The sequence below is a fragment of the Haliotis asinina genome, chromosome 5, assembly GCF_037392515.1.
Source record: "Haliotis asinina isolate JCU_RB_2024 chromosome 5, JCU_Hal_asi_v2, whole genome shotgun sequence".
Classification (NCBI taxonomy): Eukaryota; Metazoa; Mollusca; class Gastropoda; order Lepetellida; family Haliotidae; genus Haliotis; species Haliotis asinina.
Window position 1 is genome coordinate 79337156 of NC_090284.1, and position 26955 is coordinate 79364110.

Sequence of the window (26955 nt, forward strand, 5' to 3'; positions counted from 1 at the left end):
GAATGGTGATGAGTTGATTCCGCTATTTTGATTCCATACCATAACACAAGCTGTGTTAAACAACACTTACAGATAACTTTTGTGTGGCAGACTATTGGCATATGTGCTGCATGTTGTGCATGTGTTTTTCTCCAGCCCTCCACCCTACAGACCTAGCCTCAGTTTTAGTTTGAATGACCTCCGAGATGTTGGACATCATTTCGTGCAGCGAGGATGGGCGTCACAAGTTGCTTCTTCCTCTGTTGATGTCAGACAAAGTCCTGCTGGGCATGACTCGCATGACATAGAGACACACATAGGTTTGTACCACTGATGGACAACATATGACTTTAAATACACAGGGAGTATTATTATGTCACTAACTGTAGGGTCCAGTAACTCACCCACTTGAATATCTCAGTCAGTGTAGGGTCCAGTAACTCACCCACTTGAATATCTCAGTCAGTGAAGGGTCCAGTAACTCACCCACTTGAATATCTCAGTCAGTGTAGGGTCCAGTAACTCACCCACTTGAATATCTCAGTCAGTGTAGGGTCCAGTAACTCACCCACTTGAATATCTCAGTCAGTGAAGGGTCCAGTAACTCACCCACTTGAATATCTCAGTCAGTGAAGGGTCCAGTAACTCACCCACTTGAATATCTCAGTCAGTGTAGGGTTCAGTAACTCACCCACTTGTATATCGCAGTGAAGTCAGTAACACTCTCCATTTAAAAGTCACAGGCGTGGTCAGCATTGGAAAATATCATAAGATTATAGATCAAGGGTACAGTGATGGGCATTTGTATCAATGTCAGCATTTTTCACTTTATTTCACTAACTGCAGATTATGCATGATGTCTTAAGCATGTCCCTGATAAGTTATATTTTAATGCATGTAAAACATGATAGGTAATATGAACATATTTGGAATAAATAACATGTGTCATGTTTTCATAGTTGCATTAAATTTTACCTATGCACAACTTACTGATGCCTTTTGAAATTTGCTTGATATCCTTGCAAGAGATATTGAAGGTCACAAGGCCATGCCTAAAGAAGTGGTTGTGATACTGTGTGGTACAGACAATCCTTATGGCATGACACTGAAGTGTTAATGGTATTATGAGATAAATGCATTTATCCTCATATTGTGACACTGACCAAGTTGTCTCCCAACATAACTGGAAAATTTGGTTGTCTCCCAAGATTACTGGAGAACTTGGTTGTCTCCTTTGGTTGTCTCCCCAACATTACTGGAGAATTTGGTTGTCTCCCCAACAATACTGGAGAACTTGGTAGTCTCCCCAACAATACTGGAGAACCTGGTTGTCTCCTTTGGTTGTCTCCCCAACATTACTGGAGAATTTGGTTGACTCCCCAACAATACTGGAGAACTTGGTTGTCTCCCCAAAATTTCTGGAGAACTTGGTTGTCTCCTTTGGTTGTCTCCCAACATAACTGGAGAATTTGGTTGTGTCCCAAGATTACTGGAGAACTTTGTAGTCTCCCCTGTACTACTGGAGAACTTGGTTCTCTCCCCAACAGTAGTGGAGAATTTGGCTGTCTCCCAACATTACTGGAGAATTGTGTTGTCTCCCTATATTAGTGGAGAATTTGGTTGTCTCCCAGCATAACTGGAGAATTTGGTTGTCTCCCGTATATAACTGGAGAACTTGGTTCTCTCCCAAGATTACTGGAGAACCTGATTGTCGCCTAACATTACTGGAGAACTTCGTTGTCTCCCAACAATACTGGAGAATTTGGTTGTCTCCCTAACAATACTGGAGAACTTGGTTGTCTCCCAACATAACTGGAGAATTTGGTTGTCTCCCTAACAATACTGGAGAACTTGGTTGTCTCCCAACATAGCTGGAGAATTTGGTTGTCTCCCCAACAATACTGGAGAACTTGGTTGTCTCCCAACATAGCTGGAGAATTTGGTTGTCTCCCCAGCATTAGTGGAGAGATCATTATTGTCCTGCACAACAGCTTATAAACATTTGATGTGTGTTGGGGGTATTCAGTTATTTTGTTCTAGGCAGTAGATTTTAAGGGTTTATTACAATTATTGCTTCCAACCTAACAGTAGAATGTTGCCTTGTTGATGCATGTGTGTGTAGCCCCGGTATTGCCTGTTCTCTTATAACAGGAAGTCATGTAGCATTTCCTAGTGATGCTTTGACATGGATCATCAGACACATTCAAGTACCACATGGAAAATGCCGATTTCAGAATATCTGTATCATTGTATTACTTTCAGAGATAGTCTGAAAAGTCTATCTATGATTCATTAATCCTCTGCTTTATCATCTGTTCTGTAGATATGATTCAACTACAAACCCACCCAGGGATATTTTCAAACCAGGCAGTCAGTGAACCAGGTGAGGAAGCAACCCTCTGATCCTAGTGACATGTTACTGTGAACTGGGTAAGGAAACTGACCTTAGGGACATGACACAGTGAACCAGGTGAGGAAGCAACCCTCTGATCCTAGTGACATGTTACTGTGAACTGGGTAAGGAAACTGACCTTAGGGACATGACACAGTGAACCAGGTGAGGAAGCAACCCTCAGATCCTAGTGACATGTTGCAGTGAACCAGGTGAGAAGCAACCCTCTGATCCTAGTGACATGTTACTGTGAACCAGGTGAGAAGCAACCCTCTGATCATAGTGACATGTTGCAGTGAACCAGGTGAGAAGCAACCCTCTGATCATAGTGACATGTAACCGTGAACTAGGTGAAGGAAGAATTTTCTGATCCTAGTGACATGTTACAGTGAATGCTTTGTGGAAACAACTATTTGATCTTTGTGACCTGTTTCAGTGAACCTGAAAGACTTGTCTTAAGACACAAGTCTGAGAAAACACGTGTCTTAGTGATAGTTAACAAACTCATGACATTACGTGGTAGGATTTGAGCATTGCATATTTTGTTCAAGTATATTTCTATTTTGTGAACTTTCCTTGTCAAGTTTTAATTTTACTGCTTTTGGAAATACTTTACACAAAGAATCCAATGGCAACACATATCTGTTTTCGAGAATATTCAGCTGTCACTACGAAAATGTATACCTTTTTTCCAGATCTGGATCATTCTACAGTTGAGGCCCGTCTTTCACCTCAGACACATCATGGACGACAGATTTTTGAAGTGTCTCTGCTGAAAGACGAAAGTCACGGAATAGGCATCACCATCGTGGGTGGGGAGAGCACAAGCAAACTAGACTTGGGGATCTTTGTGAAGTCTGTGACGGCTGGAGGTCCCGCAAACAAGGAAGGCAGCATCAGGCCAGGCGACCGTCTAGTTGCCATCAACGGTCAGAGTCTGGAGGGCGTACAGCATCACAGTGCAGTACAGATGATTCGAGAGTCGGATGATCTGGTTACCTTACTTGTGTCACAGGTCAGGGCACCCATGACACTTCGACGAAAGGTTGGATCTGCTGATGCCTTGGCACCAGCCTCCTCTACAGTGCACTCTCTGCCCACAAGTGGTGATGTTGGTAGAACAGATCCATTTGTAGACCAAGCAGTTTCTGATTCCATGGATGGAGATCTTACAAATATTCCACCAGAAAAACCACCACGACGGATGAACAGTGATAACCAGTTGACAACTGACACACATGCTGGGACAGCCTGGGACACTGTTGCATTGCAAGACGAACATGTGTTAGGTATGAATGAGCCTGTTGCTGATGATTTAGCAGAGAGCATTCTAGGTACTGATGGGGAGGAATGTGGTGTTTTAATGGCGGACAGCAATCAGTGGGCAGTCAAGAAGGAAGAACTGGGAGTACTAGGAGGTAAGCAACTTGTTGGGGAGGAAGGGCCAGGGTTTATCTGTTTGACTGTTCAAGACCATGTTGAAGTATGACTTTGTGTCATGTGATATGACTATTGAAAGCTCTGTCAAAGTAGGACTTTGTGATATGTGTTGTGACTGTTGAAAGCTGGTTTAAAATAAGACTTTGTGATATGTGTTGTGACTGTTGAAAGCTGCTTTAAAATAAGACTTTGTGATATGTGTTGTGACTGTTGAAAGCTGCTTTAAAATAAGACTTTGTGATATGTGTTGTGACTGTTGAAAGCTGTGTTAAAGTGGGACTTTGTGATATGTGTTGTGACTGTTGAAAGCTGCTTTAAAATAAGACTTTGTGATATGTGTTGTGACTGTTGAAAGCTGTGTTAAAGTGGGACTTTGTGATATGTATTGTGACTGTTGAAAGCTGTGTTAAAGTGGGACTTTGTGATATGTGTTGTGACTGTTGAAAGCTGCTTTAAAATAAGACTTTGTGATATGTGTTGTGACTGTTGAAGATCTCAACATAGGCTTTGCACGATAGCTTTGTTTTATAGCTTTGTGTTCTTGGCATTGTTTTATGCCCATGTGCCTGCAGGTCTCTAATAGGGAGTGCACTTTTTCATCGTGTTTTGAAAAGATTGTATCAATCAAGCGGTGGGTGATGGGACCGTATCACTAGGCACAATCATTAACTTGTCAGGCAGTCTGTCAGGTTGTACAGGTTCGGTTAGGCGTCTTTGATGTTGACTAGGTAAATAGTGTACATTTTCATGGACCATATTGGACCATAAGTGGTGTGTTTTCTGCGGTCTCCCTCATATTCGGCCAGTTGGTACAAGTACCTGACGGTGACGCAGTGTGGATTGGCTTTCTCATCACGTTGTAGTAGAAGTCATACAGCAGGTGTTTGTACAGGTTGAGGATGCTTATTCCCACATATACAGGCTGGTTGAATTTGATGTTGGTTTTGTTCATGTGCAGCACCGCCAGCTTGTTGTTGAAGATTGAATGCCGTGATGGCAATGAGTTTCCGTAGTTTCTTAGTGGTTCTCACCAGCTTGACGTCAATGTGTTTTTATCCCCCTGGCATGTAACGCGGGGGGATGTAGTCGATGACTCGTCCGTCCATCCGTCCGTCTGTAGTCATTTTGCTCCATGGAAACAGCTGTGTCTCAAAATGGAGGGATGGGCTTCGTTTCCGGGGCATAACTCAAAAAATAAAAATGGTTTATGGTTCAACTTCTTTATTATACAAGGTCACAATGTTTCGAGACAGTTCCTAGTCTCTTCTTCAGGTGAAGTGAGGGTAAAACTAAAGGGGTGTAGTATATATACACATAACAGTAGACCGGTAACAATGGGTAACAAGATATACAGGTTTCTATTGATTGATGTACAGGCTTCAGCTTATGCACAGGCTTCAACTTATTGGCGTGCAGGTTTGTATTGATTAGGTTAACGAGTTACAGGTAAAGATGTCTGGATAAAGGTTAGTCACTGAGGATAAGGTGGTTCCATGAATTGGGTAGGTAAACACCACCGTCTCTGTTGATTGAGGGCTTGTTCTGCTTGATTGCAATAGCTTCTAGGAGCTTCCGTCTTTTGAAGTCCTTGGCATTCCTAACTAATGTCCTGGTGTTGTCCCAAACAATCTTGTGATTTGGGTTGTGCATGATGTGTTCACATACAGCAGACTTCTGATCCAAATTTTGAACTGATGTTTTGTGTTCTTTTAACTTGACAGCCAGTGGTGGACCAGTTTCTCCAATATATGTCTCTTTACAACTACATTTGATCTGGTAGATGCATCATGCTGGGTTGTTGCATTTAGGAGTTTTACCCTCACTTCACCTGAAGATGAGGCTAGGAACTGTCTCAAAACGTTGTGACCTTGTATAATAAAGAAGTTGAACCATAAAGCATTTTTAGTTTGATTCCACCAACTTCTAGATGCCTTTGAAGCAACTTATAACTCAAAAACTTCTGAATATCATTTAGTGAAACTAGCAGATATGTGTGGCAGACCCCAAAGTGGTGCCTTTTGCTATTTGCAGGTTTTTATGGTATATCATTTTCTGGGTTTCCATTGAAACAATTCGGACTGCGTCTCAAAATGGAGGAATGGGCCTTGTTTCCGGAGCACAACTCGAAAACTATTTAATATCTTTCAGCAAAACTTGGCAGCTTTATGTGGGAGCAGGGGGGATATGTGATCTTCTGATGACTCTTGTTCCTCAAGTTTAGCTTAGAGTTTTTTGACGTTTCCTATCACATTTTGTTGGTAGTCAGACATCCAGTCTGGGTTCATCGTCAATCATTCTGGGTCCAGGGGGTTGCGGTTGTGTGAGTTGCATATTGCCGCTGGAGATTCCAAGTCCACTTTGAAGAGGTTACAAACCTTGGTTCAGATTTGTTAAGAGGCTCGCGATGTCAATTGTTTCGGGTGGGGAGATACTGGCTCATGGCCAAGCTGTGCAGGTTGTTGGCATCGAGATAGAGGAGATGTTTGCTTTGTTTGCCAGGGTCGTGGCTGGGAACGAACCTATTGTTGACTTTGGTGTAGCGTTTTGAGGCCATGGAAATGCCACCTCGCAGGCCTTTCTTGATGAACAGGTGCATGTTGTAGTCCATCAACAGTTTCTGCTCCACACCCATCATTTTCAGCAGTGCATCTCAAGAGAGACTGGGAGAGGAGAAGTACCACACGGGTCAGAGGCTGTACTGTTTTGAGCATGTTTTCCTGAAGATTTTGAACATGTCAGCCAGAGTCAGCACATCCGTTTTCAGATACAGGTCCATGTAGTCGCCTAGCGTCTTGCAACCCAGTTTGCCCCACACATTCATTGCATGAGCATAATTGTCTGTGGTGATGGTCGAACATGGACCAATTATCCATGTATTCGTAAGGGAAACACCTCTCCTCATCAGCATCTTGAGGTCTGTGAATCGGTTGGTGATGCGTACGGTGTTCGGGTCGTTGGCCGTCCTGTCAATGAAATTCAGCCTGTCCAGTGGCCTGCATGAACAGGTAGGAATTGTACCTGCGAAGGTTGTGAAATACGACAGGGACTTTGATGGTTCGGGGATCAATTCTGAGCTTCATGTGGCAGTTCTCAGCCTTCTTGAGAGCCCGCCAATTGTCTCAGGTCATGTGCATGGGGACGACAATGCTCAGGATTTCCTGAAATTTTTAAACTGTGTCGGGACCTTGATAGATGATGGGCTTTGGTCAGGGGCTGGGCAGTGGTGTCGACATGTTTGATGAGGGCTTCAAAGTCGGTGTAGAAGACGTAAGGCATTAACATCTGATGTTTGTGGTTGGCGCGTTTCAGGACATTGTCGTCCTCATTGGGCATGTCGATTTGGGCTGCCGTCTGTCCTCTGTAATCCAAGAGGTTGGTGAGCATGAAGCTGTGCAGGCCCCGCTCACAAAAGCGTTTCTTCCTGCTGTGCTGTGATAGGTCGCACATCAGTCCGCAGAAATGTTTGATCAACGAGTAGTGGTACTTGTCGCCTCGCAGTATCATGAATAAGTTGATGGTCTGGTGTCGTTCGTCGTCTGTCAGGGATCTGATCCTGTGCGTGATACTTGTGTCCCACCACGTTGATGGTGATATGGCAGGGGCATACAGGGTTACCCTTGGTGTTCGTATGTACGTCTGTACGAAACAGGGAATATACTCTATCCACTTCTCCACAGAAACCACTCTGTGAAAGTCAATGAACTTATACATGGGCTTTCTTGGAACTCTAATGGGGGGCATCTCATACTTTGTTCTTGTATTTTATTGTTTTTCTTAAGTTTAGAGACATTTGAACATAAGTACATTTTGCTGAATTTCTCTATGATGATAGTGTAATAGGGGACAAAGGAGGGGGTGTACGTTATCCACTTCTCCTAAAAAAGTACTGTATGGAATTCATTTAGATTACACATGAGTAAGTTAATATTTAGCATCACATCGGCAATATCTCGGCCTTATCGTGACGAGAACATTTAACATTTAAATGGAATATATGCATATTGTAAAAATCTGTCAATGAAGGACAATAAAACAACTAGGAACATCACAGTTTGAATCATAAGTTAAAACTAATATCACTGTTTAAACAATACAATATAAAAACAGGCGATAGATCGTCAACAACAGAAGATAGATCACCATACTAGGGACCATGGTAACTTACAGTACCTTTGCTACCTATACGGACCCAAGTTGGATTTACATCGTCACTTCAGCTGCTGGTGATTGTAGGAAATGTTAGCCAGAATTAAAACAAGAATACTACGTTTAAAAAGCCTGGTAAGTTTACATTGACTTGAAAGTTTTGGGACTTATGTTCCCTCTCAGGAGGACAATAACTTTACAATACTTCAACCCCCTTTGAGGGTACAGCCAGTAACAATTCAAGTTACTAATCTGAACTACCAATTATTAAAATACATCTGTCTACAGAACATATTACACAAAATTCAACTATGAAATCGATTTAAAAAAGCAATGATTAAATGAGAATTAACGTGTTAAAAACATCCTTAACTGTTATTACAGTAAATTCTTATCCCTTATGATGGAGAATTCAACAGTGTCAAGCAGGATATGCTTGACTGTGACTCTCTCATCACAAGGGATACAAAACGGAGGATCCTTACCTTTTAACGGGTATGCAAGAGTATATCTTGCGTGGCCAATATGACATCGTTGTAAAATAACGTCTTCAAATCTGGACTGACAGCCCAAGTAGGTGTACCCAATATAAGGTTTTATTTTATGTATTTTATTTTATTTATACCTACTTGGGTGTCCCACTTCTTCTGCATCAGGTCATGGATGTAAGTTCTAATGCCAGCTTTGTAATCAGAGTATGGAATAAGATGTGGTTTCACAGATTTGTTGAGTGCCGCCTTGGAGGCAAGATCAGCCACTGCATTACCAGAAATGCCTACGTGGCTGAGTAACCAACAAGAGACGATGTTGTACAGGCCAGTAGCAAGATTATTATACAATTCAATAATTTCAATTAAAAGTGGATGTTTAAAAGAGATATTTTCAATAGCCTAAAGGCAAGAGAGTCTGAATAGATTATATATTGTTTACGTTTATTGTGTCTTTGAATAAATTTAAGAGCCGTTAATATGGTGTTAGCTTCAGCTGTTAAAAGAAACTGTTGTCTGGTAATCTAGAACATATTGTTCTGGATCCAGTGACAGTGGCACAAGCCACTGTGCCACCGTCCGTCTGTAAATAAAGATTTATATTTGCTATATTTATGTTTTAATTGATTACTGTAAATCATGAAATTAATGCGAACGTTTTATTAATGCGAAAAATGCGTCTGTACATGTGTCGCATTATTAAAATGACGCATAAACTGGCACATCAGCCAGACCGGACATTCTCCAGCCACGCTGGATCGTTTAGCGATCTTTGCTCACCTTTGCAATCGCGGCCTCCATCCATTTGGCATGTAGAGGCTTCATCACACTTATTCTAAATCCACAAGTCCTTTTTGGAACCTGTGAAATTGTCTGACACTTTGTTGGCATACCAATTAATAAATTGGTTCTTTTTGAATTCACCATCAATTGTTTTTTTTTTTTTTTTTTTTTTTTTTTTGTTTTTTTTTTATTCCAGCAAAGAACAGGCAGTTACGATACAAATACAAAGTGAAAATAGTAGTAGATCAATGTTACATGTACAGTGTTGGCATGGGCATGGTTCTATGGCAGATTTGTATGAATAGTCTGGTTGGAGTTTACAACTTTTTTAATAACATTGACCATTTGTTTTCGAATGCTAAAGTTTCGTTCTTTTTATTGGCATTAAATCGTTCTATGGCACATATTTGTTTCAGATTGTTAGTAAAGGTGTCTATTGATAGATTATCGCCATGTAAGCTGCTTAAGAAAATATGTCGTTTGCCCAGTAAAAGATAGTGATTCAGCAGTCTAAAGCGTGAAGGAAATCCAAAGAGTATAGCTTTCGTGTCTAGAGTTATACGGGAGTTTGTATGAGTATTCCAAAATAGTTGCAAACTCGACCAGAAGTCTTTAACATATTCACATTCCAGAAAAACATGCACTAAAGTTTCTTTATCACTTTTACAGAAAGAGCAGGTATCATCATTAATTAATTTCATAGCCTTTAATTCCTTCCTCGTGAACACTATCCGGTGTAAGAATTTAAACTGAAATTCTAGTAGCTTGATATCTTTTGTACACTGTCTGTACTGAAGAAATATTTCTTTCCAGTCAAGAGAAGAAAGGTTAAAGTTTTTAACCCACTTGTCACAAACTGATGGGTAATCGCTACAGGCGATAATGCGGTCATAAAAATATCTAGCGCCCTTGCCTGGTTTGAGCAAGTCTAATACATTACAACTAATATTTAAGTTTTGTTTTGAAATAATAAATTGTTCATTTATAGTCTGTTTCCATTCAGAAGGAATACAAGTAAGCAACTTGTGATAGTCTAGAAAAGTGCCTCGGACATCAAACGCCATTTTATACTCTTCAAATGTCATTAAGCCTTTAGAATTACAAATATCTTTAATAGAATGAAGGCCTTTAGTGTACCAGTTTTTAATGAAAAAGGTTTTGTCTTTAAAATGGTGGTTCAACCAAAGAGGCTGAGAAAGAATGTAGTCAATATTTTCTGGACAATGCTTTTTGCGTTTTACGTAACTTGACCATGAGTCCAAGACACTTCTCCAGAAGGGATTTTTACACTTACCATATACATTAATATTGGCGCCTAAAGTACAAATTTCGTCTAAAGGAAAATGGCTGGGACTAATAAAATTGGGGTTTCGGGCACATTTTCTTAGGTGAGCGAGTTTCAAGGCGTGCACAAACGAGTTTACATCAGTCATTCTTAAGCCTCCATCCTCGTAGGACCTAATCATGTTAATTCGTTTTATCTTATCCCTTTTTCCGCTCCACAAAAAGTCATAGAAAATCTTATTCAATTCTTTAACAAATTCTTCAGGGGGCGAGGGTAGGACAGAAAATATATGTACCAATGTAGAAAGTGCTAAACTTTTGATAACTGTTATTTTACCAATTAAAGTTAGTTGTCTATGCTTCCAGGAGGCAAGAATTCTTTTAATAGTTTCCATTCTTTTTCTAGTATTTATGACCCAGAGATCTTGTAGATTTGGGTTAAGAGTTATGCCAAGAATGTCAAAGAATGTCACCATCAATTGTTGTCATAAGACAAGTAGTAGCAAGCAATCACGTGATCAAACATGGCAGCGTGATCAAAACATCGTCAGCTCCATTCCATTCAATGCTTAACAAGTTCAAGTCAGGTAACTAGTGTGTGGTAATAAGAAATGAAAAGAAAATGAACAACAAAGAATCAGGGTGTCGCATTTTCTGATCAACACAGCGTCCTGAGCTCGCATTAATTTCATGACACATTTTAGACAAGACCTTTGCACTTGCATTAAATTCATGACGCATTAATTTCATGATTTACAGTGTTTATAGTGTAATTCATCCATTTCTTATTTTTTAAATGTAGTTAATGTTAGGTCAACTTGTGGCCTAACCAATTGCTAAGGAGGAGAAGAAAGAAGTCTGGCAGTAGCTATATTTTCCAGCTCAATGTCGGAGGCAGGAATAAATGGCTTAATTCTGAGCCCAAGAGGTGGGACAAGGGATTACTTTTTATATATAGTCGACGCCTCGTCCGTCCCCCGTTTGTCTGTCCGTAATCATTTTGTTTCCGGAGCATAACTCAGAAACCGTTCAATACTTTTAGCCCAAACTTGATAGATATAGTAATCTCAGCCTGTGGTTGTGCCTTTTGCTATTTACAGATTTGGGGCATTTATATTGTTTTTGTTTTTCCATGGAACATTTTGGTGTTAGTCTTATGGTAGGGTGGGCTTCGTTTCCGGAGTAGAACTCAAAAACCATTCAATATTTTTCTGCAAAACTTGGTAGATATATCAATCAGAACCTTTAGTGGTGCCTTTTGCTATGTACAAGTTATTAAGATTTATTATTTTATCGGTTTCCATGGAAACGTTTCGGATATATCAGTCAGAAGCTGAAGTGGTGCCTTTTGCTATGTACAGGATCTTGTGATGTATTGTTTTCTCGGTTTCCATGGAAACGTTTCGGACATAGACTCAAAATGGAGGGATGGGCTTCGTTTCCGGAGCAGAACTCCAAAACCATTCAATATTTTTCTGCAGAACGTCGTAGATATATCAATCAGCACCTAAAGTGTTGCCTTTTACTATGTACAGGTTTTTTTCATTTATTATTTTCTTGGTTTCCATGGAAACGTTTTGGACATAGTCTCAAAATTGAGAGGTATGTTTCGTTTCTGGAGCAGAACTCAAAAGCCGTTCAATATTTTTCTGCAAAACTTGGTAGATATATCAGTCAGAAGCTGAAGTGGTGCCTTTTGCTATGTACCGGATCTTGTGATTTATTATTTTCTCAGTTTCCATGGAAACGTTTCGGACATAGACTCAAAATGGAGGGATGGGCTTCGTTTCCGGAGCAGAACTCAAAAACCATTCAATATTTTTCTGCAAAACTAGGTAGATATATCAGTCAGAAGCTTAAGTGGTGCCTTTTGATATGTACAGGATCTTGTGATGTATTATTTTCTCAGTTTCCATGGAAACGTTTTGGACCTAGTCTGAAAAGTGAGAGGTGTGTTTCGTTTCCAGAGCAGAACTAAACAACTTCTTAATATCTGTCCGTAAAACTTGGCAGATATGTGTTTCAGACCCCAAAGTGGTGCTCTACAGGTTTTTGTGATTTGTTATATTCTCGGTTTCCATGGAAATGTTTCAGACTTATTCTCAAAATGGAGAGGTGTCTTCGTTCCCAGAGCACAAGTCGAAAACCATTTCATATCTTTGAACAGATCTTGGCAGATATATGAAATTGTGGCTTTGCTGTTTACAGATATGTGGCATTTATAATTTTCATGAATTCCATGGAAACAATTCAAACTTAATCTTAAAAAACAATGAGTAACTCTCAGATTATTTGTCCTTTCAAATATGTGGGGGCCTGGGGATATGTCATCTTCTGATGACTCTTGTTGTTAGACTCATTAGAAGCTAATTTTGTAATTTATTGCAAGGAGAGTTTTATACAGCATTGGTTGAGAGAAGGCTCATCGGCTTCAACGTAAAAACTGTCAATAGGAGAAGTTCTAAAAGAACCAAGACAAAGTCATAGGCCTTGGTGGTGGACAGAATCAAGTAGTTTTAGGTATGCATCTCCTATTTTAATTTTGGATTTTATTTATTCTTCCAAGTCTAATGCCATTTGAACTTAAATAAATTTTGTTGAATTTCTCTCTGAATATAGTGTTTTAGGGGATGAAGTCTATCCACTTCTCCACAAAAGCTGCTGAACATAATTGATTGAGCTTCTACATATGTTTCATTGGGACTTCATCCTTGTTCATCCAGTTTCTTAATTTTGACACTTCTATAGAAGTTTGAACTTAGTTGAAGTTGGTTCTATTCATGCTGTTTGTCCCATACAACAGGGTGTACTTTATCCACTTCTCCTAAGAAACCATTTAGCTTACATATGTCTTTTATAGAGACTCTAAAGGTGTGCATCGTGTGTTTCGAGACATTTGAACTTAGATAAAATTTGTGGAATTTCTCTCTGATGATAATGAAATAGAGGATTAAGTCTATCCACTTCTCCCACAAAAACTGTTCAACAGAATTGATAAAGCTTAAACATGTGTTTCATTGGGATCTCATACAGCTCGCAGACCTAAACCCAGTTCCTCTTCCAAATTAGGATGACCATCTGATACACCCTCACTTGGATCGATGCCACATATCCCATCACACCCAGTCACTGTACGTTTAGGGGCACCTCTCGATCAAGGACATCCAAAGCCTGTACCAGTTTGATCCCCTTGCTCTCACAAAACAGCTGTCTCCCAACAGTAAATATTGGGAACGGCCTCATGCAGTTGCTGTTTCCCTGTATTTTCCAAAAATGAAAGCTTGTTTGCCCCATGTTCTCTTTGCTCATTTGTTAGAACTACTTTTATACTAAGACACAGAGATACTACAGCTTTGGTGGTTTGATGAGTACAATTCTCTGTCACAATGTGGAAAGGTTCGACATTTCACGATTCCTGACCTCTACTTTTCAAAGCAATTGTGCCAGTGAACTGTGTCACTCCTGAATCCCTGTGGATTTCGTTGTGTTCCAACTCTGAAGTTGCAAGCTCATCCTTTGACTGATGTGGAGCAATTTCCGTGGACTGGTTTAAACTTTTCTTATTGTTTTTCTCCCGTGAGTACCCGGATGATATCCCACAATTCATGACTGGTTTGTGACCGTATGCACAATTTAGAGTTTAATTATAGACAGATCAACTAAGGTGAAGTCATTTTTTAAATTCATTACAAATGTATGATGAAAACACATGAAACACTTTGAAGGATCTGAGAGTGGTAGAAATGGTAAAAAACTATTAGGACAGAAAAATAACGAAGCCAATGTACGTCTCTATGTTTTGTCTCATAACCCTAATAAGTTTATTTTAATATTTGTATGATTTTGAAAATTAATAAAAGAACACACATTGTCTGCTTATGGGTATAGTAAATTTCTAACATGACTGTAACATTTAAACATTGTATAGACTGCCAATGTGGATCCCATTTCACACACATACGCGATCTAGTGTGTGTTTTCTGTCATATAGATTCTGCTGAGTGCTACAACAAATAAATTAAAACAAAATGCAAATGTAAAACAGACTAATGTTATGGCAGCAATGTCAGGCTACTACCTTGTTCAGGAATGTATCCATCAATATCCACATAAAAGAACAATATTCCATTCATCTGAAGCTGGTAAATAATCCTGCTCTGTGTCGTGTTTCTTACAACAGTCTAATTTGCGAAAAAGTAACACATCGTTTCAAGTCTTTCAAATTACTGAAAACCTGATAAACCTCTCATTGGTCACCCAAGATAGCACACCTGGCAACTAATTGTATGACGTCCGCCATTCTAAGTAATTTAGTTGACCAATAATGAGCAGTCTATCAATCAACGTAATGGTGGTTAATTCTTTGAAGGGAGGATGTTGTTTTTACACTCGCACTTTACTACAGGGTGTAGTCAGTATAGATTAGTACATCTACACACACTGCCTTTTGACAAATCCGCTGTAGAAGATAAAAGTAATTAATCAATCAGTGTGTTATCGGTTAATCCTTAGATCGATGTTTGTTTTGTAACTCAGTTGATAAACCCTCTTGCATCACTTACATGCACATATTACATAACATACAATACATTTGCCATTACAGACCTTAATTTGTAATATTGAGTATTTACTCCAGACAGGAGAAATGCCAAATGGGAACCTTTGTTGAGTAAGTGAGTGCTGTTACCACTAATTGTACCTGTTGTAAATTAATTAACTGACCACCAAGAGAATGGTGACAAATAACACGTGTAGGTTTACACCATCAATCGCGAGTTACAGCAAGGAAGATGCAATCTCTGTGTCGCATGCAGCCTGAAAACACTTATGGGTCAAAACTGTTTTGAGGGTGCCAACGGAACTTCATTACATAAGAAATACATACAGGCATTTGTTGTGTACTTGGGTAAATAGGTGTAGTCAGGGTTATTTTTACGTAAGAAAATTTTCAGATTTCTCTACCAGTGGCAAAGTCATTGTTTTTAGTTTACGAATTCAAATAAATCAACTGTGTGTTTTTATTATCATAGATAATAAACCAGAGTAGCTACCAGAGCTACCAAAATTTACATATGATATTTGCTATCACAGCTGGGCCAACACTCAAAACTATCTAAATATAGAGCTTTGCAATCTTTCAGACCGAAACCACTGGCTTGCTATGTGCCTGTAGAGATAATTTTTTCACATAACATGATTAAATATCGAGGTAAAAAGCCAGAAATAGGATCAAATTGGATCAGTCACTATAATATCCAAGCATCCGAAAAAAACTACACTGCTGGGATATTTTTTTACGATCAGACAAGGAATACCATGGATAGTTTTAAATAATGGCATATGATGGGCATCCGGCCTCCTGACTCTTCAGGTGAAGAAATTCTGCTAATGTGGACCGGAGCCCAGTCCTTTTGTCCGTCATGGTCGAGGGAACAGGCGCTGACCAATTTGCAGATTGTTTTCGTAATTAGACCGTTGGCGAGAAACATTATTTGCTCCGCATCAGTGCCCCTTTAATGTAAAGGAGTAAGGGTTAATTTGATGCTGTCTGGAACTAAATGTTAAAACTGTCAGTTTCTGAATTGTGCCTCTCTTTCAGCTGTCTCTCGTAGATGTCTGTGGGGGTCTTCTTGATGCTGGGACTCACACAATTATTGTCCCTAACTATAATTTAAGAGATCACTATCATGAAATGATAATTCATACCAAAATTAATTATTAATTGTAACGAGTACAAGCAATATATTAGCATTCAAATATTAGGAAAATATGAATATAGAATATTAGTTTCATCATGTATCAGTAATAGCTTAGACAAGACTCCTCTCAAAAGTAGTAAAGCTTATCTCACAGACATTCTATTGAAAAAGGTATAAGTTATGACCACACAATTTCACAGTTAGAATCCTAGTCTGAGGTAATCAGAACACCACTGTAAGACAAACCATTCACTAAGACAAGAGTTATGTCTAGACAGGTTAATAAACTGCTTTGATGTGGTAAACATGCCATCACCTACAGTAAAATAACATTATGCAAACACCAGTTAAGGGTCGTTAAAGATCCAGCCCAGAGTAAGCAATCAAGCATCCAGTAAATGTGCCAACAAGATTAATGCCACTTAAAATAGGATTAAAAGATTAAGTACTCCCCCTGTCTGGTCACTGAAGTTGTAATGGTAGGACACAACCCATATTTGTTTATTCTGTATTTCATTGGCTATTGTAGGTTACACCCATTTTTGTATCAGTCAGCAGATCAGAATCTTTGTATTGTTTAAATTGTAGTTAAATAGTCTCCAACTCCAATTGTCCATCAGTAGGGTTTAGACTCCCAACACAGGTCAGCTCTAGCTCTCAGCCCAGAGGGTTGTACCAACTCTCTGTGGCCACTCTTGTTACTCTGTCTCTTGTAAATAAAATTGTAATTAGCTTCTTGCGACTTCGGACTCTTTGCTGAGTTAATTCCCCCAAACAAACCAGCATGCCAGTTAGATAAGGGATTTCACTGGTACCCTCACTTGGACCAAGACCCGTATCATAACAGCACCTTGAAATCATGGCAAATTGACAGCCTTTACTCATTGAGCTGTGTCCTTCTATGGAGTTTGCAGCTGAACGCCATATTGCTCATGAGCACTCATCTCAATGGGTACTTAGCAAGCCAAGGAGTTCCGAAGAACTCATAACAAGCACAGGAGTTGCACTACTTGTAACAGGCCTCCCTTGTGCATCACTGTTCATACTGTCAGAACAAAGGGTATCTGTGTCCCACTGTCCAACCATGGGATAAGTGCATATCGTGAGAAAAAATAAGTTTAAAAATTTGAAAATTTGAATATAAATTGTATATTTATGTGCTTATCCTATCCAATGCAACAGATTCCCACCCATCCTCCCCTACTTTGTAGATTTTCCAAGAATGAGAATGCTGATTCAGTGATAGTCACATGGGTAGCTAGTGCAGTGCATTGCCCATACTTTGCATGACATTTAGGAAGCTCTCTCGTCATGAGGGTATCACAGAGTGCTTGGATGGGTGGATAAAAGAGGTCTTGGGGAAAAAGTGTACATCATTCCACTCACTGTCGAAACAACAGAGAGAAATGCATACCGTGAGACGGGATCAGTGTATAAATATGCAATATGTTTTACAATTTTCGATTTTGTACTTTTTCATATATGTTCAATATATCTCATCTATAAATTAACATCTTATGTATCTTTCTTTCAAGAAGTTTATGTTAAGATATGTAAAAGAGTATGATACCTGATACCCATAGAAAAGCATCGTATTAAATGTCTCAACATATATAGGTAGCATGGCCACCCGAAGATCAACAGAACAGGATATTGTTCTGTTTGTTCGGACATGCCATGTACTTGCCTACTTTATTTCCCTATGGGATTATCATATCTGAGCAGATATCTCCATCCGTCAGCCTGACCCAACAATCATCTGCTACACCAGTCCTAGTCTTGCTTTTGAGACCACCCCTCCTACCTGTTTCTTTTTATATTGATAGTGAGAAGCCATGGTAGCTACATCCTTAACAGTTCCAGCATGAAAGTCATCTTTATATAAATCCGACTATCATTTATGATGAAGCTTAGTGTAGATCAAACTTGGCATTTGAAAAGTGCTCACTGTAGTACAATATCATTGCACACTAATTTGCATAAAGCAAATTAGTCGTTCTGCTCATTTCTACACTAATGTCTCCTTGGAAAAGTCCTTTTTTCATGTTTCCTATATCCCTACCACTGGAACTGTAGTTAGGCCGCACTTGCTTTAACAGATATTTCACACTTTTTTATCATGCCGGGGAATATACTTGACGCCTCGTCTGTCCGTCCGTCCATCCGTCTGTCACCCATCCGTCCGTAATCATTTTGTTTCTGGAGCATAACTCAGAAACCGTTCCTTATTTTTAGACCAAACTTGATAGATATAATGATCTCAACCTATAGTTGTACCTTTTGCTATTTACTGAGTTTTGGCATTTTTATTTTTTTTGTTTTTCCATGGAACATTTTGGTGTTAGTCTAGTGGTGGGGCGGGCTTCGTTTCCGGAGTAGAACTCAAAAACCGTTCAATATTTTTCTGCAAAACTTGGTAGATATATCAATTTGAACCTAAAGTGGTGCCTTTTGCTAGTTACAGGTTTTTAGTGATTTATTATTTTATCGGTTTCCATGGAAACGTTTCAGACTTACTCTGAAAAGTGAGACCTGTGTTGCGTTTCTGGAGCAGAACTCTAAAACTTCTAAATATCTGTCAGTAAAACTTGGTAGGTATGTGTGGCAGACCCCAAAGTGGTGCCTTTTGCTATTTACGGGTTTTTGTGATTTATCATTTTCTGGGTTTCCATGGAAACATTTCGGACTTAGTCTCAAAATGGTGGGATGGGCTTCATTTCCGGAGCAAAACTCAAAAACCATTCGATATTTTTCAGCAAAACTTCGTAGATATATCAGTCGGAACCTAAAGTGGTGCCTTTTGCTATTTCCAGATTTTAATGATTTATTATTTTATCCATTTCCATGGAAAAGCTTTTGACTTACTCTCAAAAGTGAGAGGTGAGTTTTGTTTCATGAGCAGAACTCTTAAAGTTCTTAATATCTGTCAGTAAAACTTGGTAGATATGTGTGGCAGACCCCAAAGTGGTGCCTTTTGCTTTTTACAGGTTTTTATGATGTATTATTTTCTCAGTTCCATGAACATGTTGCTGACTTCATTTCTGGAGCACAGCTCGAAAACCATTTCATATCTTTCAAAAGATTTTGGCAGATACACGAGACAGATATTGAAATGGTGACTTTTTCTGATTTCAGATATATGGCATTTATATTTTTCATGAATTCCATGGAAGCAATTCATACATGGTCGAAAAACAATAAGTAACTGTGAGATGATTTGTCCTTTCAAATGTGTGAGGGCCGGGGGATATGTCATCTTCTGATGACTCTTGTTTTCTATTTCCAACAGTGCTATAGACATTTGGTTTTGGAGACAAGGCTCATTATTTATTTGTAAAATATAGGAGGAATTTGAGGATGTATTTGTCAGTACATGAGTATATTGACACTGGAATACATTTTGCTTCCAGATATTGCGGATCTAGCAATAATTGACGATTCTTCTTCGGATTCGGACTTTGACACTGCACTTGAAAATGCTTTGAAAGGCCGCCTAACTAGGAAACCCTCTCAGAATACCTCTGATATCCCGATCAAGTTGCACAAACACAACGGGAAATCAGGAATTACCATCACAGTAAGAATCACAGATTGTAGCAGTGAGTACACCACCACACCCTGTCAGTTAGTACCCCAACACACACTGTCAGAGAGTACACCACCACACCCTGTGAGTACAACACCACATCCTGTCAGTGAGTACACCACCACACCCTGTCAGTTAGTTACCCCAGCACACACTGTCAGAGAGTACACCACCACACCCTGTCAGTTAGTACCCCAACACACACTGTCAGAGAGTACACCACCACACCCTGTGAGTACAACACCACATCCTGTCAGTGAGTACACCACCACACCCTGTCAGTTAGTTACCCCAGCACACACTGTCAGAGAGTACACCACCACACCCTGTGAGTACACCACCACACCCTGCAAGTGAGTATATCACCACATCCTGTCAGTGAGTACACCACCACATCCTGTCAGTGAGTACATCACCACATCCTGTGAGTACATCACCACATCCTGTCATTGAGTACACCACCACACCCTTCAAGTGAGTATATCACCACATCCTGTCAGTGAGTACACCACCACACCATCAGTCAGTACACTGTCACACCCTGTCAGTGAGTACACCATCACACCCTGTCAGTGAATACACCACCACACCCTGTCAGTGAGGACACCACCACCCCCTGTCAGTGAGTATATCACCATCACCACGCCCTGTCAGTTTGTGTTTGATTGCAATGGTTACTATCTGCTGTTTTAGGCTGATAATGGTTGCTGACTTCTGTTGAAGGCTGATAATGCTTACTATCTGTTGTTATAGGTTGATAATGCTTACTATCTATTGTTATAGGTTGATAATGCTTACTATCTCTTGTTACAGGGTGATAGTGCTTACTATGTGTTGTTATGGGGTGATAATGCTTACCATGTGTTGTTATAGGGTGATAATGCTTACTATCTGTTGTTATAGGGTGGTAGTGACTCCAGGTTCAAAGATGGTGCTGTCTTCGTCATCTCAGTTAGTTCTTCAGACAAACAAGCAAACTCTGTTTTTGTAGGTGAGTAGAAGTTAAAATGGCGAAATACTGTGCTGCTGCTGTTGTAGATATGGCTTGTTATCTTACCTTCATGCAAAATACTTTAATTTCATTGGTCAATGAAGGGGTATCAAGTCTCACTGGAGGGAGACAACTAGAAACATTATTACCTGCTACTATGGTAACTGCTAAACTTTCAGCCAAGAAGCTGTATCACCAACAATTGCATGATGTCATAATATGATGCATGCAGAGTTTGAAAACAGTTCAATTATAGTATAATCATTCCTTCTGGATTATGGTTGCCTTAATTCTGTGGTTACCACAGACACAAACTGAAAATGACATGAAAATTTTAACACCAAGTGATAGCTATCCCTACTGGTATGCCTCCTTCCTAACCGATAGAGTTACCTCCCCTTGACATGATGTCACACCATTGTTGTTCGGGAAGGTGTGACATTTTGTGAGGCTTTTGTTTTGGAGGGACAGATTTTACTTTTTGCTAGAGAGACGTCTTCCCTAGTGGGATTGGAACTGCAACTCTCAAATTCGCAGGCAGATGTTCTACCACATGGCCACTGGGCCGACGAGGGTGATGGGTTTAAATTATCTACTTATTGTTACTGTCTTTAATTGATTTTACGTGCCATTCTGTTATTGTTATGTAGCTTCATTAAATGAAAATCTTCATTGTAATTATCCATCATTGACGGTATATATGTTACAGAAAACACTTCTCTGTTTTGCTAGACAGTGTAAAACCATCAGGGTCAGGAAATCCCTCCCCCTCCGGTTTTAAAATTGTGCACCAAAACCTGGGAGACGTGTTTTCTCTTATACTTACAGCCATCAGGAACCGCTTCAACATTCTGCCTTTGAGAGAGCTGTTGATTCTGAGCAGAATTCTTCATCATCGACTCATAAACATCCGTGTCCCCAGGATTCCCATCCACCAGAGGCAGTGGCAGAGGCTCCACTTCTTTTTGCAGATCCAGGGAGGGGACCAATAAATATTGATTCAGATCCAGCAATCCAGTTTACTCAGTCAGAAGTGTAACCCGATTTGGAAACAGATTTGGACTTTTTTCAACCAGTGGTTCAATCTCCCGTGGGAAGTCATCTCGTGTAGTATGTGGACAAATGGAAACAGATCACCTCAGACAGATGGATTTGGTCAGTAATTGAGAAGAGATTGATCCTGGTAAGGGACATCCTACCCCTAGGGCCAAGTAACTTATCTGCTGGTAGGAAGATGATTTTTTTCTGCAAGGGGATCACTTAGTGGGAGCATCGGCAGCCATTCAACAACTTTTAGACAAATGAGCCATAGTAGAAATCCCCCTGGTGGACTAGTCTTGTGTTTTCTATTCCCTTGTATTCCTTGTTCCAAAGAAGGATACAGATGAAATGAGGATCATAGATCTAAATTTGCTGAAGAAGAACTATTTAAGGAAACCACCCAAGTTCAAGATGGAATCGTTGGCCAACTTGAGAACATTTCTTCAACAGGACTGGATGTTCATCAGCATAGGCTTGAAGGATTCTTATCTTCAGGTACCTATTCATCCTTGTTCACAGAAGTACCTTCATTTGCAGTAAATGGCTGAAGGTTCCAGTTTCAACTCCTACCATATCGGTAGCTGATTGGCTCTTCACAGTGATCATAAATTCCATCCTAGGATTCTGGCATCAACGACAGATTGCTGTTCATGGATACTTGCATGATTTTCTGGCAGTGTGTCTATGGTGACTCAGATCTTGGTGAAACGAACCAAGTTTTTTCTCCATGTATTCACCCATCTCGGTCTCATAGTACATCCTGTCAAATCAGAATTAGAACCCATGTGAAGGATGAGGTATCTGGGAGCCATTCTTGATGCCAAGGCAGGTTGAATCTGCACTCCTCAAGATAGCTGGTACCAGAATCGGACCAAAATCGTAAGATGTCCTGTAGGACAAGGCTGTGTTGGTGTGTTCCTGGATGTCTCTGATGGGATCTTTTGTGTCCGTCCAGGATTTTACGATGAAGGGCAGAATACATTTACAAGAACCTCAGATTTGGCTATACCAGTTTTGCAGTCTGCAAAAGAAACAATCTCTCCTGCCAATATAGTACGCCAGGAGTTGTTATAGTGGACAGCTGACAGCAACGTCCCTCCCCCATGGGTTCACTTTCATCAGCCTCCTCCAGAGGTCACGATTTATTTGGACACTATAACCACGGATTGCGGTGCTCATATGGATATGTATCAGGCTCAGGGTCTTTGGTGTCCAGAACAGAGCAATCTTCACATCAATTGTCTGGAGATGGAAGCACAATGGAAGGTGCTTTCCATTGGTCTCAGAATCTTCATCGCAAAAATATCATGTGGGTAACTGACAACAGTATGGTAGTAGCATCCAGAAACAGTATCACATCATCACATGTCACTCAGGACTTATTCAGAGTGGCAGGACATGATGAAGACTTTTATCAGAGCAGGTCGCATTCCAGGCAAGGTGAACATTTTAGCTAATTTTAGCAAATTGTGAGAGTGTGACAAAGCTTTTTCATGGGCCAGTTTTTTTAGCTGGCCCAGTGTTTATGGCTTATAAGCCTGATAGGTGTTATTTCAAATTGCAGGTGGTCAGTGATTGAAGTTTTGCATTGCATAGTGTCTTTAGCAGACAGGCAGGCAGACATATTGGTGTTCATAAACCAGACATTGAGTTTTCTCCGTGACAAAGGTTGACACAGTCAACATGATTTTTTTTATTTAATGAGTAGATAATTTACTTGTTTGAGTACGCAACCAAGATTAGACTACTGCTCACTAGACTACTGCTCACGACCTCATACTCCCCCAGCACTGGGGGAAAATTAGAGAATCATTTGAACTCTGATTTTGTGGGCTGTTTTTCATCATGTTTTTTTTTTACTTTATAGGTTGAATTGGCATTTTTTGTGATTTTTTTCGTTAAGTGCATACTCAAAGGTATCCGAATCTGCAAAATTGTGTTTTACTTGCATGTGACTTTGAAGCATAACACTATTGAGGGCTACAGGTCAGTGATTGCTCCTGTTTTGGTTTTAGAAGGTTCGTCAGTGGGATCAAATCGTTCTTGCACAAGCTTATTAGATCATTTCAGATAAGGGACAAGGTGAACATTTTAGCCAATTTTGGCGAATTGGGATAGGGCATCCATACATCTGTTTGTGATGTCAAAAAACAGCAGACTATCAATATTTGTGAGTCCAGTTCCAAATCCTGCAGCTTGGGCAGTGGACGCCCTGTCAAAATTCTTGGAGAATCTCATAGCATATGTGTTCCCTCCATTCATGTTAATTGCAGAAGTACTAAGATTGCACAACGCCATTATATAGTTTATCGGGTTGCAGCAGCAAGGACAACCAGGCCATTCATGGATCCTCTACATTTCATGACAGACAAGCCCCTTTGTCTTCCGCTTTGGAAAATTCTCAGTCAGCCAAGTTGAACACATTCCAAGAAAATGTATGCCCCCGATCGCTTCACGTATGGAGACTGTCTGCAATTCCCTCAAAGAATAGGGATTTAACGAACAAACTACTTGTGGCTATCTTTCAGACCTTGAACAGCAGCCCTTTATGATGCCAAGTGGAATGTGTTTATCCAGTGGAGAAGAGAGTGACAACTGCTACTCCTTGTTTCTCCAGTCACCATTTCTATTATGGTGGGCTTTCTCCTCTATCTTAGGATGGTTAGAGATTGCATGCAACCAAAAATTCAAACATAATTAAAACAAAGTTATCACTTATTCATGATTTGTAACATGCATTGCAGATTAAGAAAAAACAAATAAACAAAATTATAAGGGTATAATCACCAATCAGAAGTGCAGTGTTTTGTATTACATCCCTCGAAACGAAGCAGCTGCAATACTTAGCCCAGTCAGAGCCGGTGGGTGTGCACTCAAGTGTGACAAAGCTTTTTCATGGGCCACTGATTCCTTTGCCGATACACTTAGTTGGCCCAGTGTTTATGGCTTATAAGCCCGATAGGTGTTATTTCAAATTGCAGGTGGTCAGTGATTGAAGTTTTGCATTGCATAGTATCTTTAGCAGACAGGCAGGCAGACATATTGGTGTTCATAAACCAGACATTGAGTTTTCTCCGTGACAAAGGTTGGTTATCACAGTCAACATGATTTTTTTTTTATTTAATGAGTAGATAATTTACTTGTTTGAGTATGCAACCAAGATTAGACTACTGCTCACTAGACCACTGCTCACGACCTCATACTCTGACCTCGTACTCCCCCAGCACTGGGGAAAATTAGAGAATCATTTGAACTCTGATTTTGTGGGCTGTTTTTCATCACGTTTTTTTTTTTTACTTTATAGGTTGAATTGGCATTTTTTTATGATTTTTTTTGTTAAATGCATAGTGTCAAGTAATACTTACAAAGCCACACCACAGCATCAAGTAATATTTACAAAGCCACACCACAGTGTTAAGTAATATTTTCAAAGTCACACTACAGTGTCAAGAAATCTCTACAACCAACATGTGGTGTGGCTTTGTAAATATTACTTGACACTATGGTGTGGTTTTGTAAATATTACTTCACACTGTGGTGTGGCTTTTGTAAATATTACTTGACACTGTGGTGTGGCTGTTGTAGGTATGGCCTGACTCTGTGGTGTGTTGGTTGTAGAGATTTCTTGACACCGTAGTGTGACTTTGTAAATATTAATTGACACTGTGGTGTGACTTTGTAAATAGGATTGACACTGTAGTGTGGCTGTTGTAGATATGGCCTGACTCTGTGGTGTGGTGGTTGTAGAGATGGTTTGACACTGTGGTGTGGTGGTTGTAGAGATGGCTTGACACTGTGGTGTGGTGGTTGTAGAGATGGTTTGACACTGTGGTGTGGTGGTTGTAGAGATGGCTTGACATTGTGGTGTGGCTGTTGTAGATATGGATTGACGCTGTACTGTGCCTGTTTTAAATATGGCCTCTTTATTTATCCAGGAGACCAACTATTAGAGGTCAATGGTGTCAGTGTCCAGGGACAGACATATGAACAGGTCGTGGAGCTTCTACATCAAGCCCCCTCTATATGTCCACTGCTGGTCAGGCGAATAGCTCCATCTCTTTCAGGGAGTCTCCCAGAGGTGACACCAGCCATGGCGCACCTTCCAACTGAAATCTCCACAGATCCGTATTCATTTGTTACCAAGGGTATGTGCTTATTTTTCTAAGATAAACTAACAATGACATTATGTTACTAAGGTTAATAGGTTCCAGTGTAGGTTGTGAATCACATTATAAAATTTCATTCAGATGTTTTCAAACTTCCTCTTCACTGCCGGCATATCTAATAGTTCTAAGGAAACACAATATTTTGCAGGAAATATACGTTTCATGTAAAGGTAGCAAACCATCACTTCATGTGTGTCCAGAAGAAAACTAGCAGTATCCTGTGATCAAATTTAACACTTTTGGTTCCACTCCTCTCATCTGACAAGGCAAGCAGACAAGCTTAGAGCATTGCATCAGATCAGGGGTAAAAGAATCAGGATCATCTGTTGTAGCACCCACTCTCCAATCTCTCCCCTGGCTTCGCATTCCTGAACATATCAAATTCAAAAAAAAAAAATTCTCACTTATCAGGCAATTCACAAAATGGGACTTGTCTACCTTCAAGACCTCATGACACTGTCCACACCCTCTAGAACTCTCCGCTTCCATGATTAGTTTCCCCTGTCCATGCCTACTTATAAACTCAAATCTTTTGGTGCCAGTTCCTTTCAGTATGCAGCTCCTACCCTGTGGAACTCTCTGTCTCTTGTTCTAAAACTAGTACCATCTCTGCCACTCTTCAAAAAGAGACTCAAAGCACACCTCCTTCAACAATATGTTTCATAAATCCATCTGTTATCTTGAGACCTGTCAGCGTTTTTAGCTTTGCCTTTGTGTGGTCAGTGCTGTATAAATACTTTTCGTATTATTATTATTATGAAATGTTAGTTACAAGAACAGAAGGTTAACACTATGTATCACCTGGATCAGTCACATTGGGCTCATCGCCAGACACATGAGCCCGGAAACAGACTGGAGATATCCAGTTATCATCTAATGGACTTTGTGATTGGTACAATAAAGCAATCTTAGTATCCAAACTTAGCATCCAATCTTAGTATCCAAACTTAGCATCCAAAT

The 26955-nt window shown here is 40.0% G+C and overlaps 1 protein-coding gene across 2 annotated transcripts in view; it reads left to right on the forward strand.

Moving 5' to 3' along the window:
- Nucleotides 1-26955, forward strand: part of LOC137283164 (tyrosine-protein phosphatase non-receptor type 13-like) — a 313874-nt gene that overhangs the window by 124588 nt on the left and 162331 nt on the right. Inside the window, exons 20-25 of one of the 2 annotated variants that reach the window (XM_067814606.1) lie at nucleotides 136-299; nucleotides 2303-2362; nucleotides 3067-3789; nucleotides 19622-19788; nucleotides 20701-20788; nucleotides 25765-25974. In XM_067814606.1, the coding sequence (XP_067670707.1) occupies nucleotides 136-299; nucleotides 2303-2362; nucleotides 3067-3789; nucleotides 19622-19788; nucleotides 20701-20788; nucleotides 25765-25974 (1412 nt within the window). The remainder of the gene's footprint in view (nucleotides 1-135; nucleotides 300-2302; nucleotides 2363-3066; nucleotides 3790-19621; nucleotides 19789-20700; nucleotides 20789-25764; nucleotides 25975-26955) is intronic. The other variant, XM_067814607.1, reaches the window with a different exon arrangement.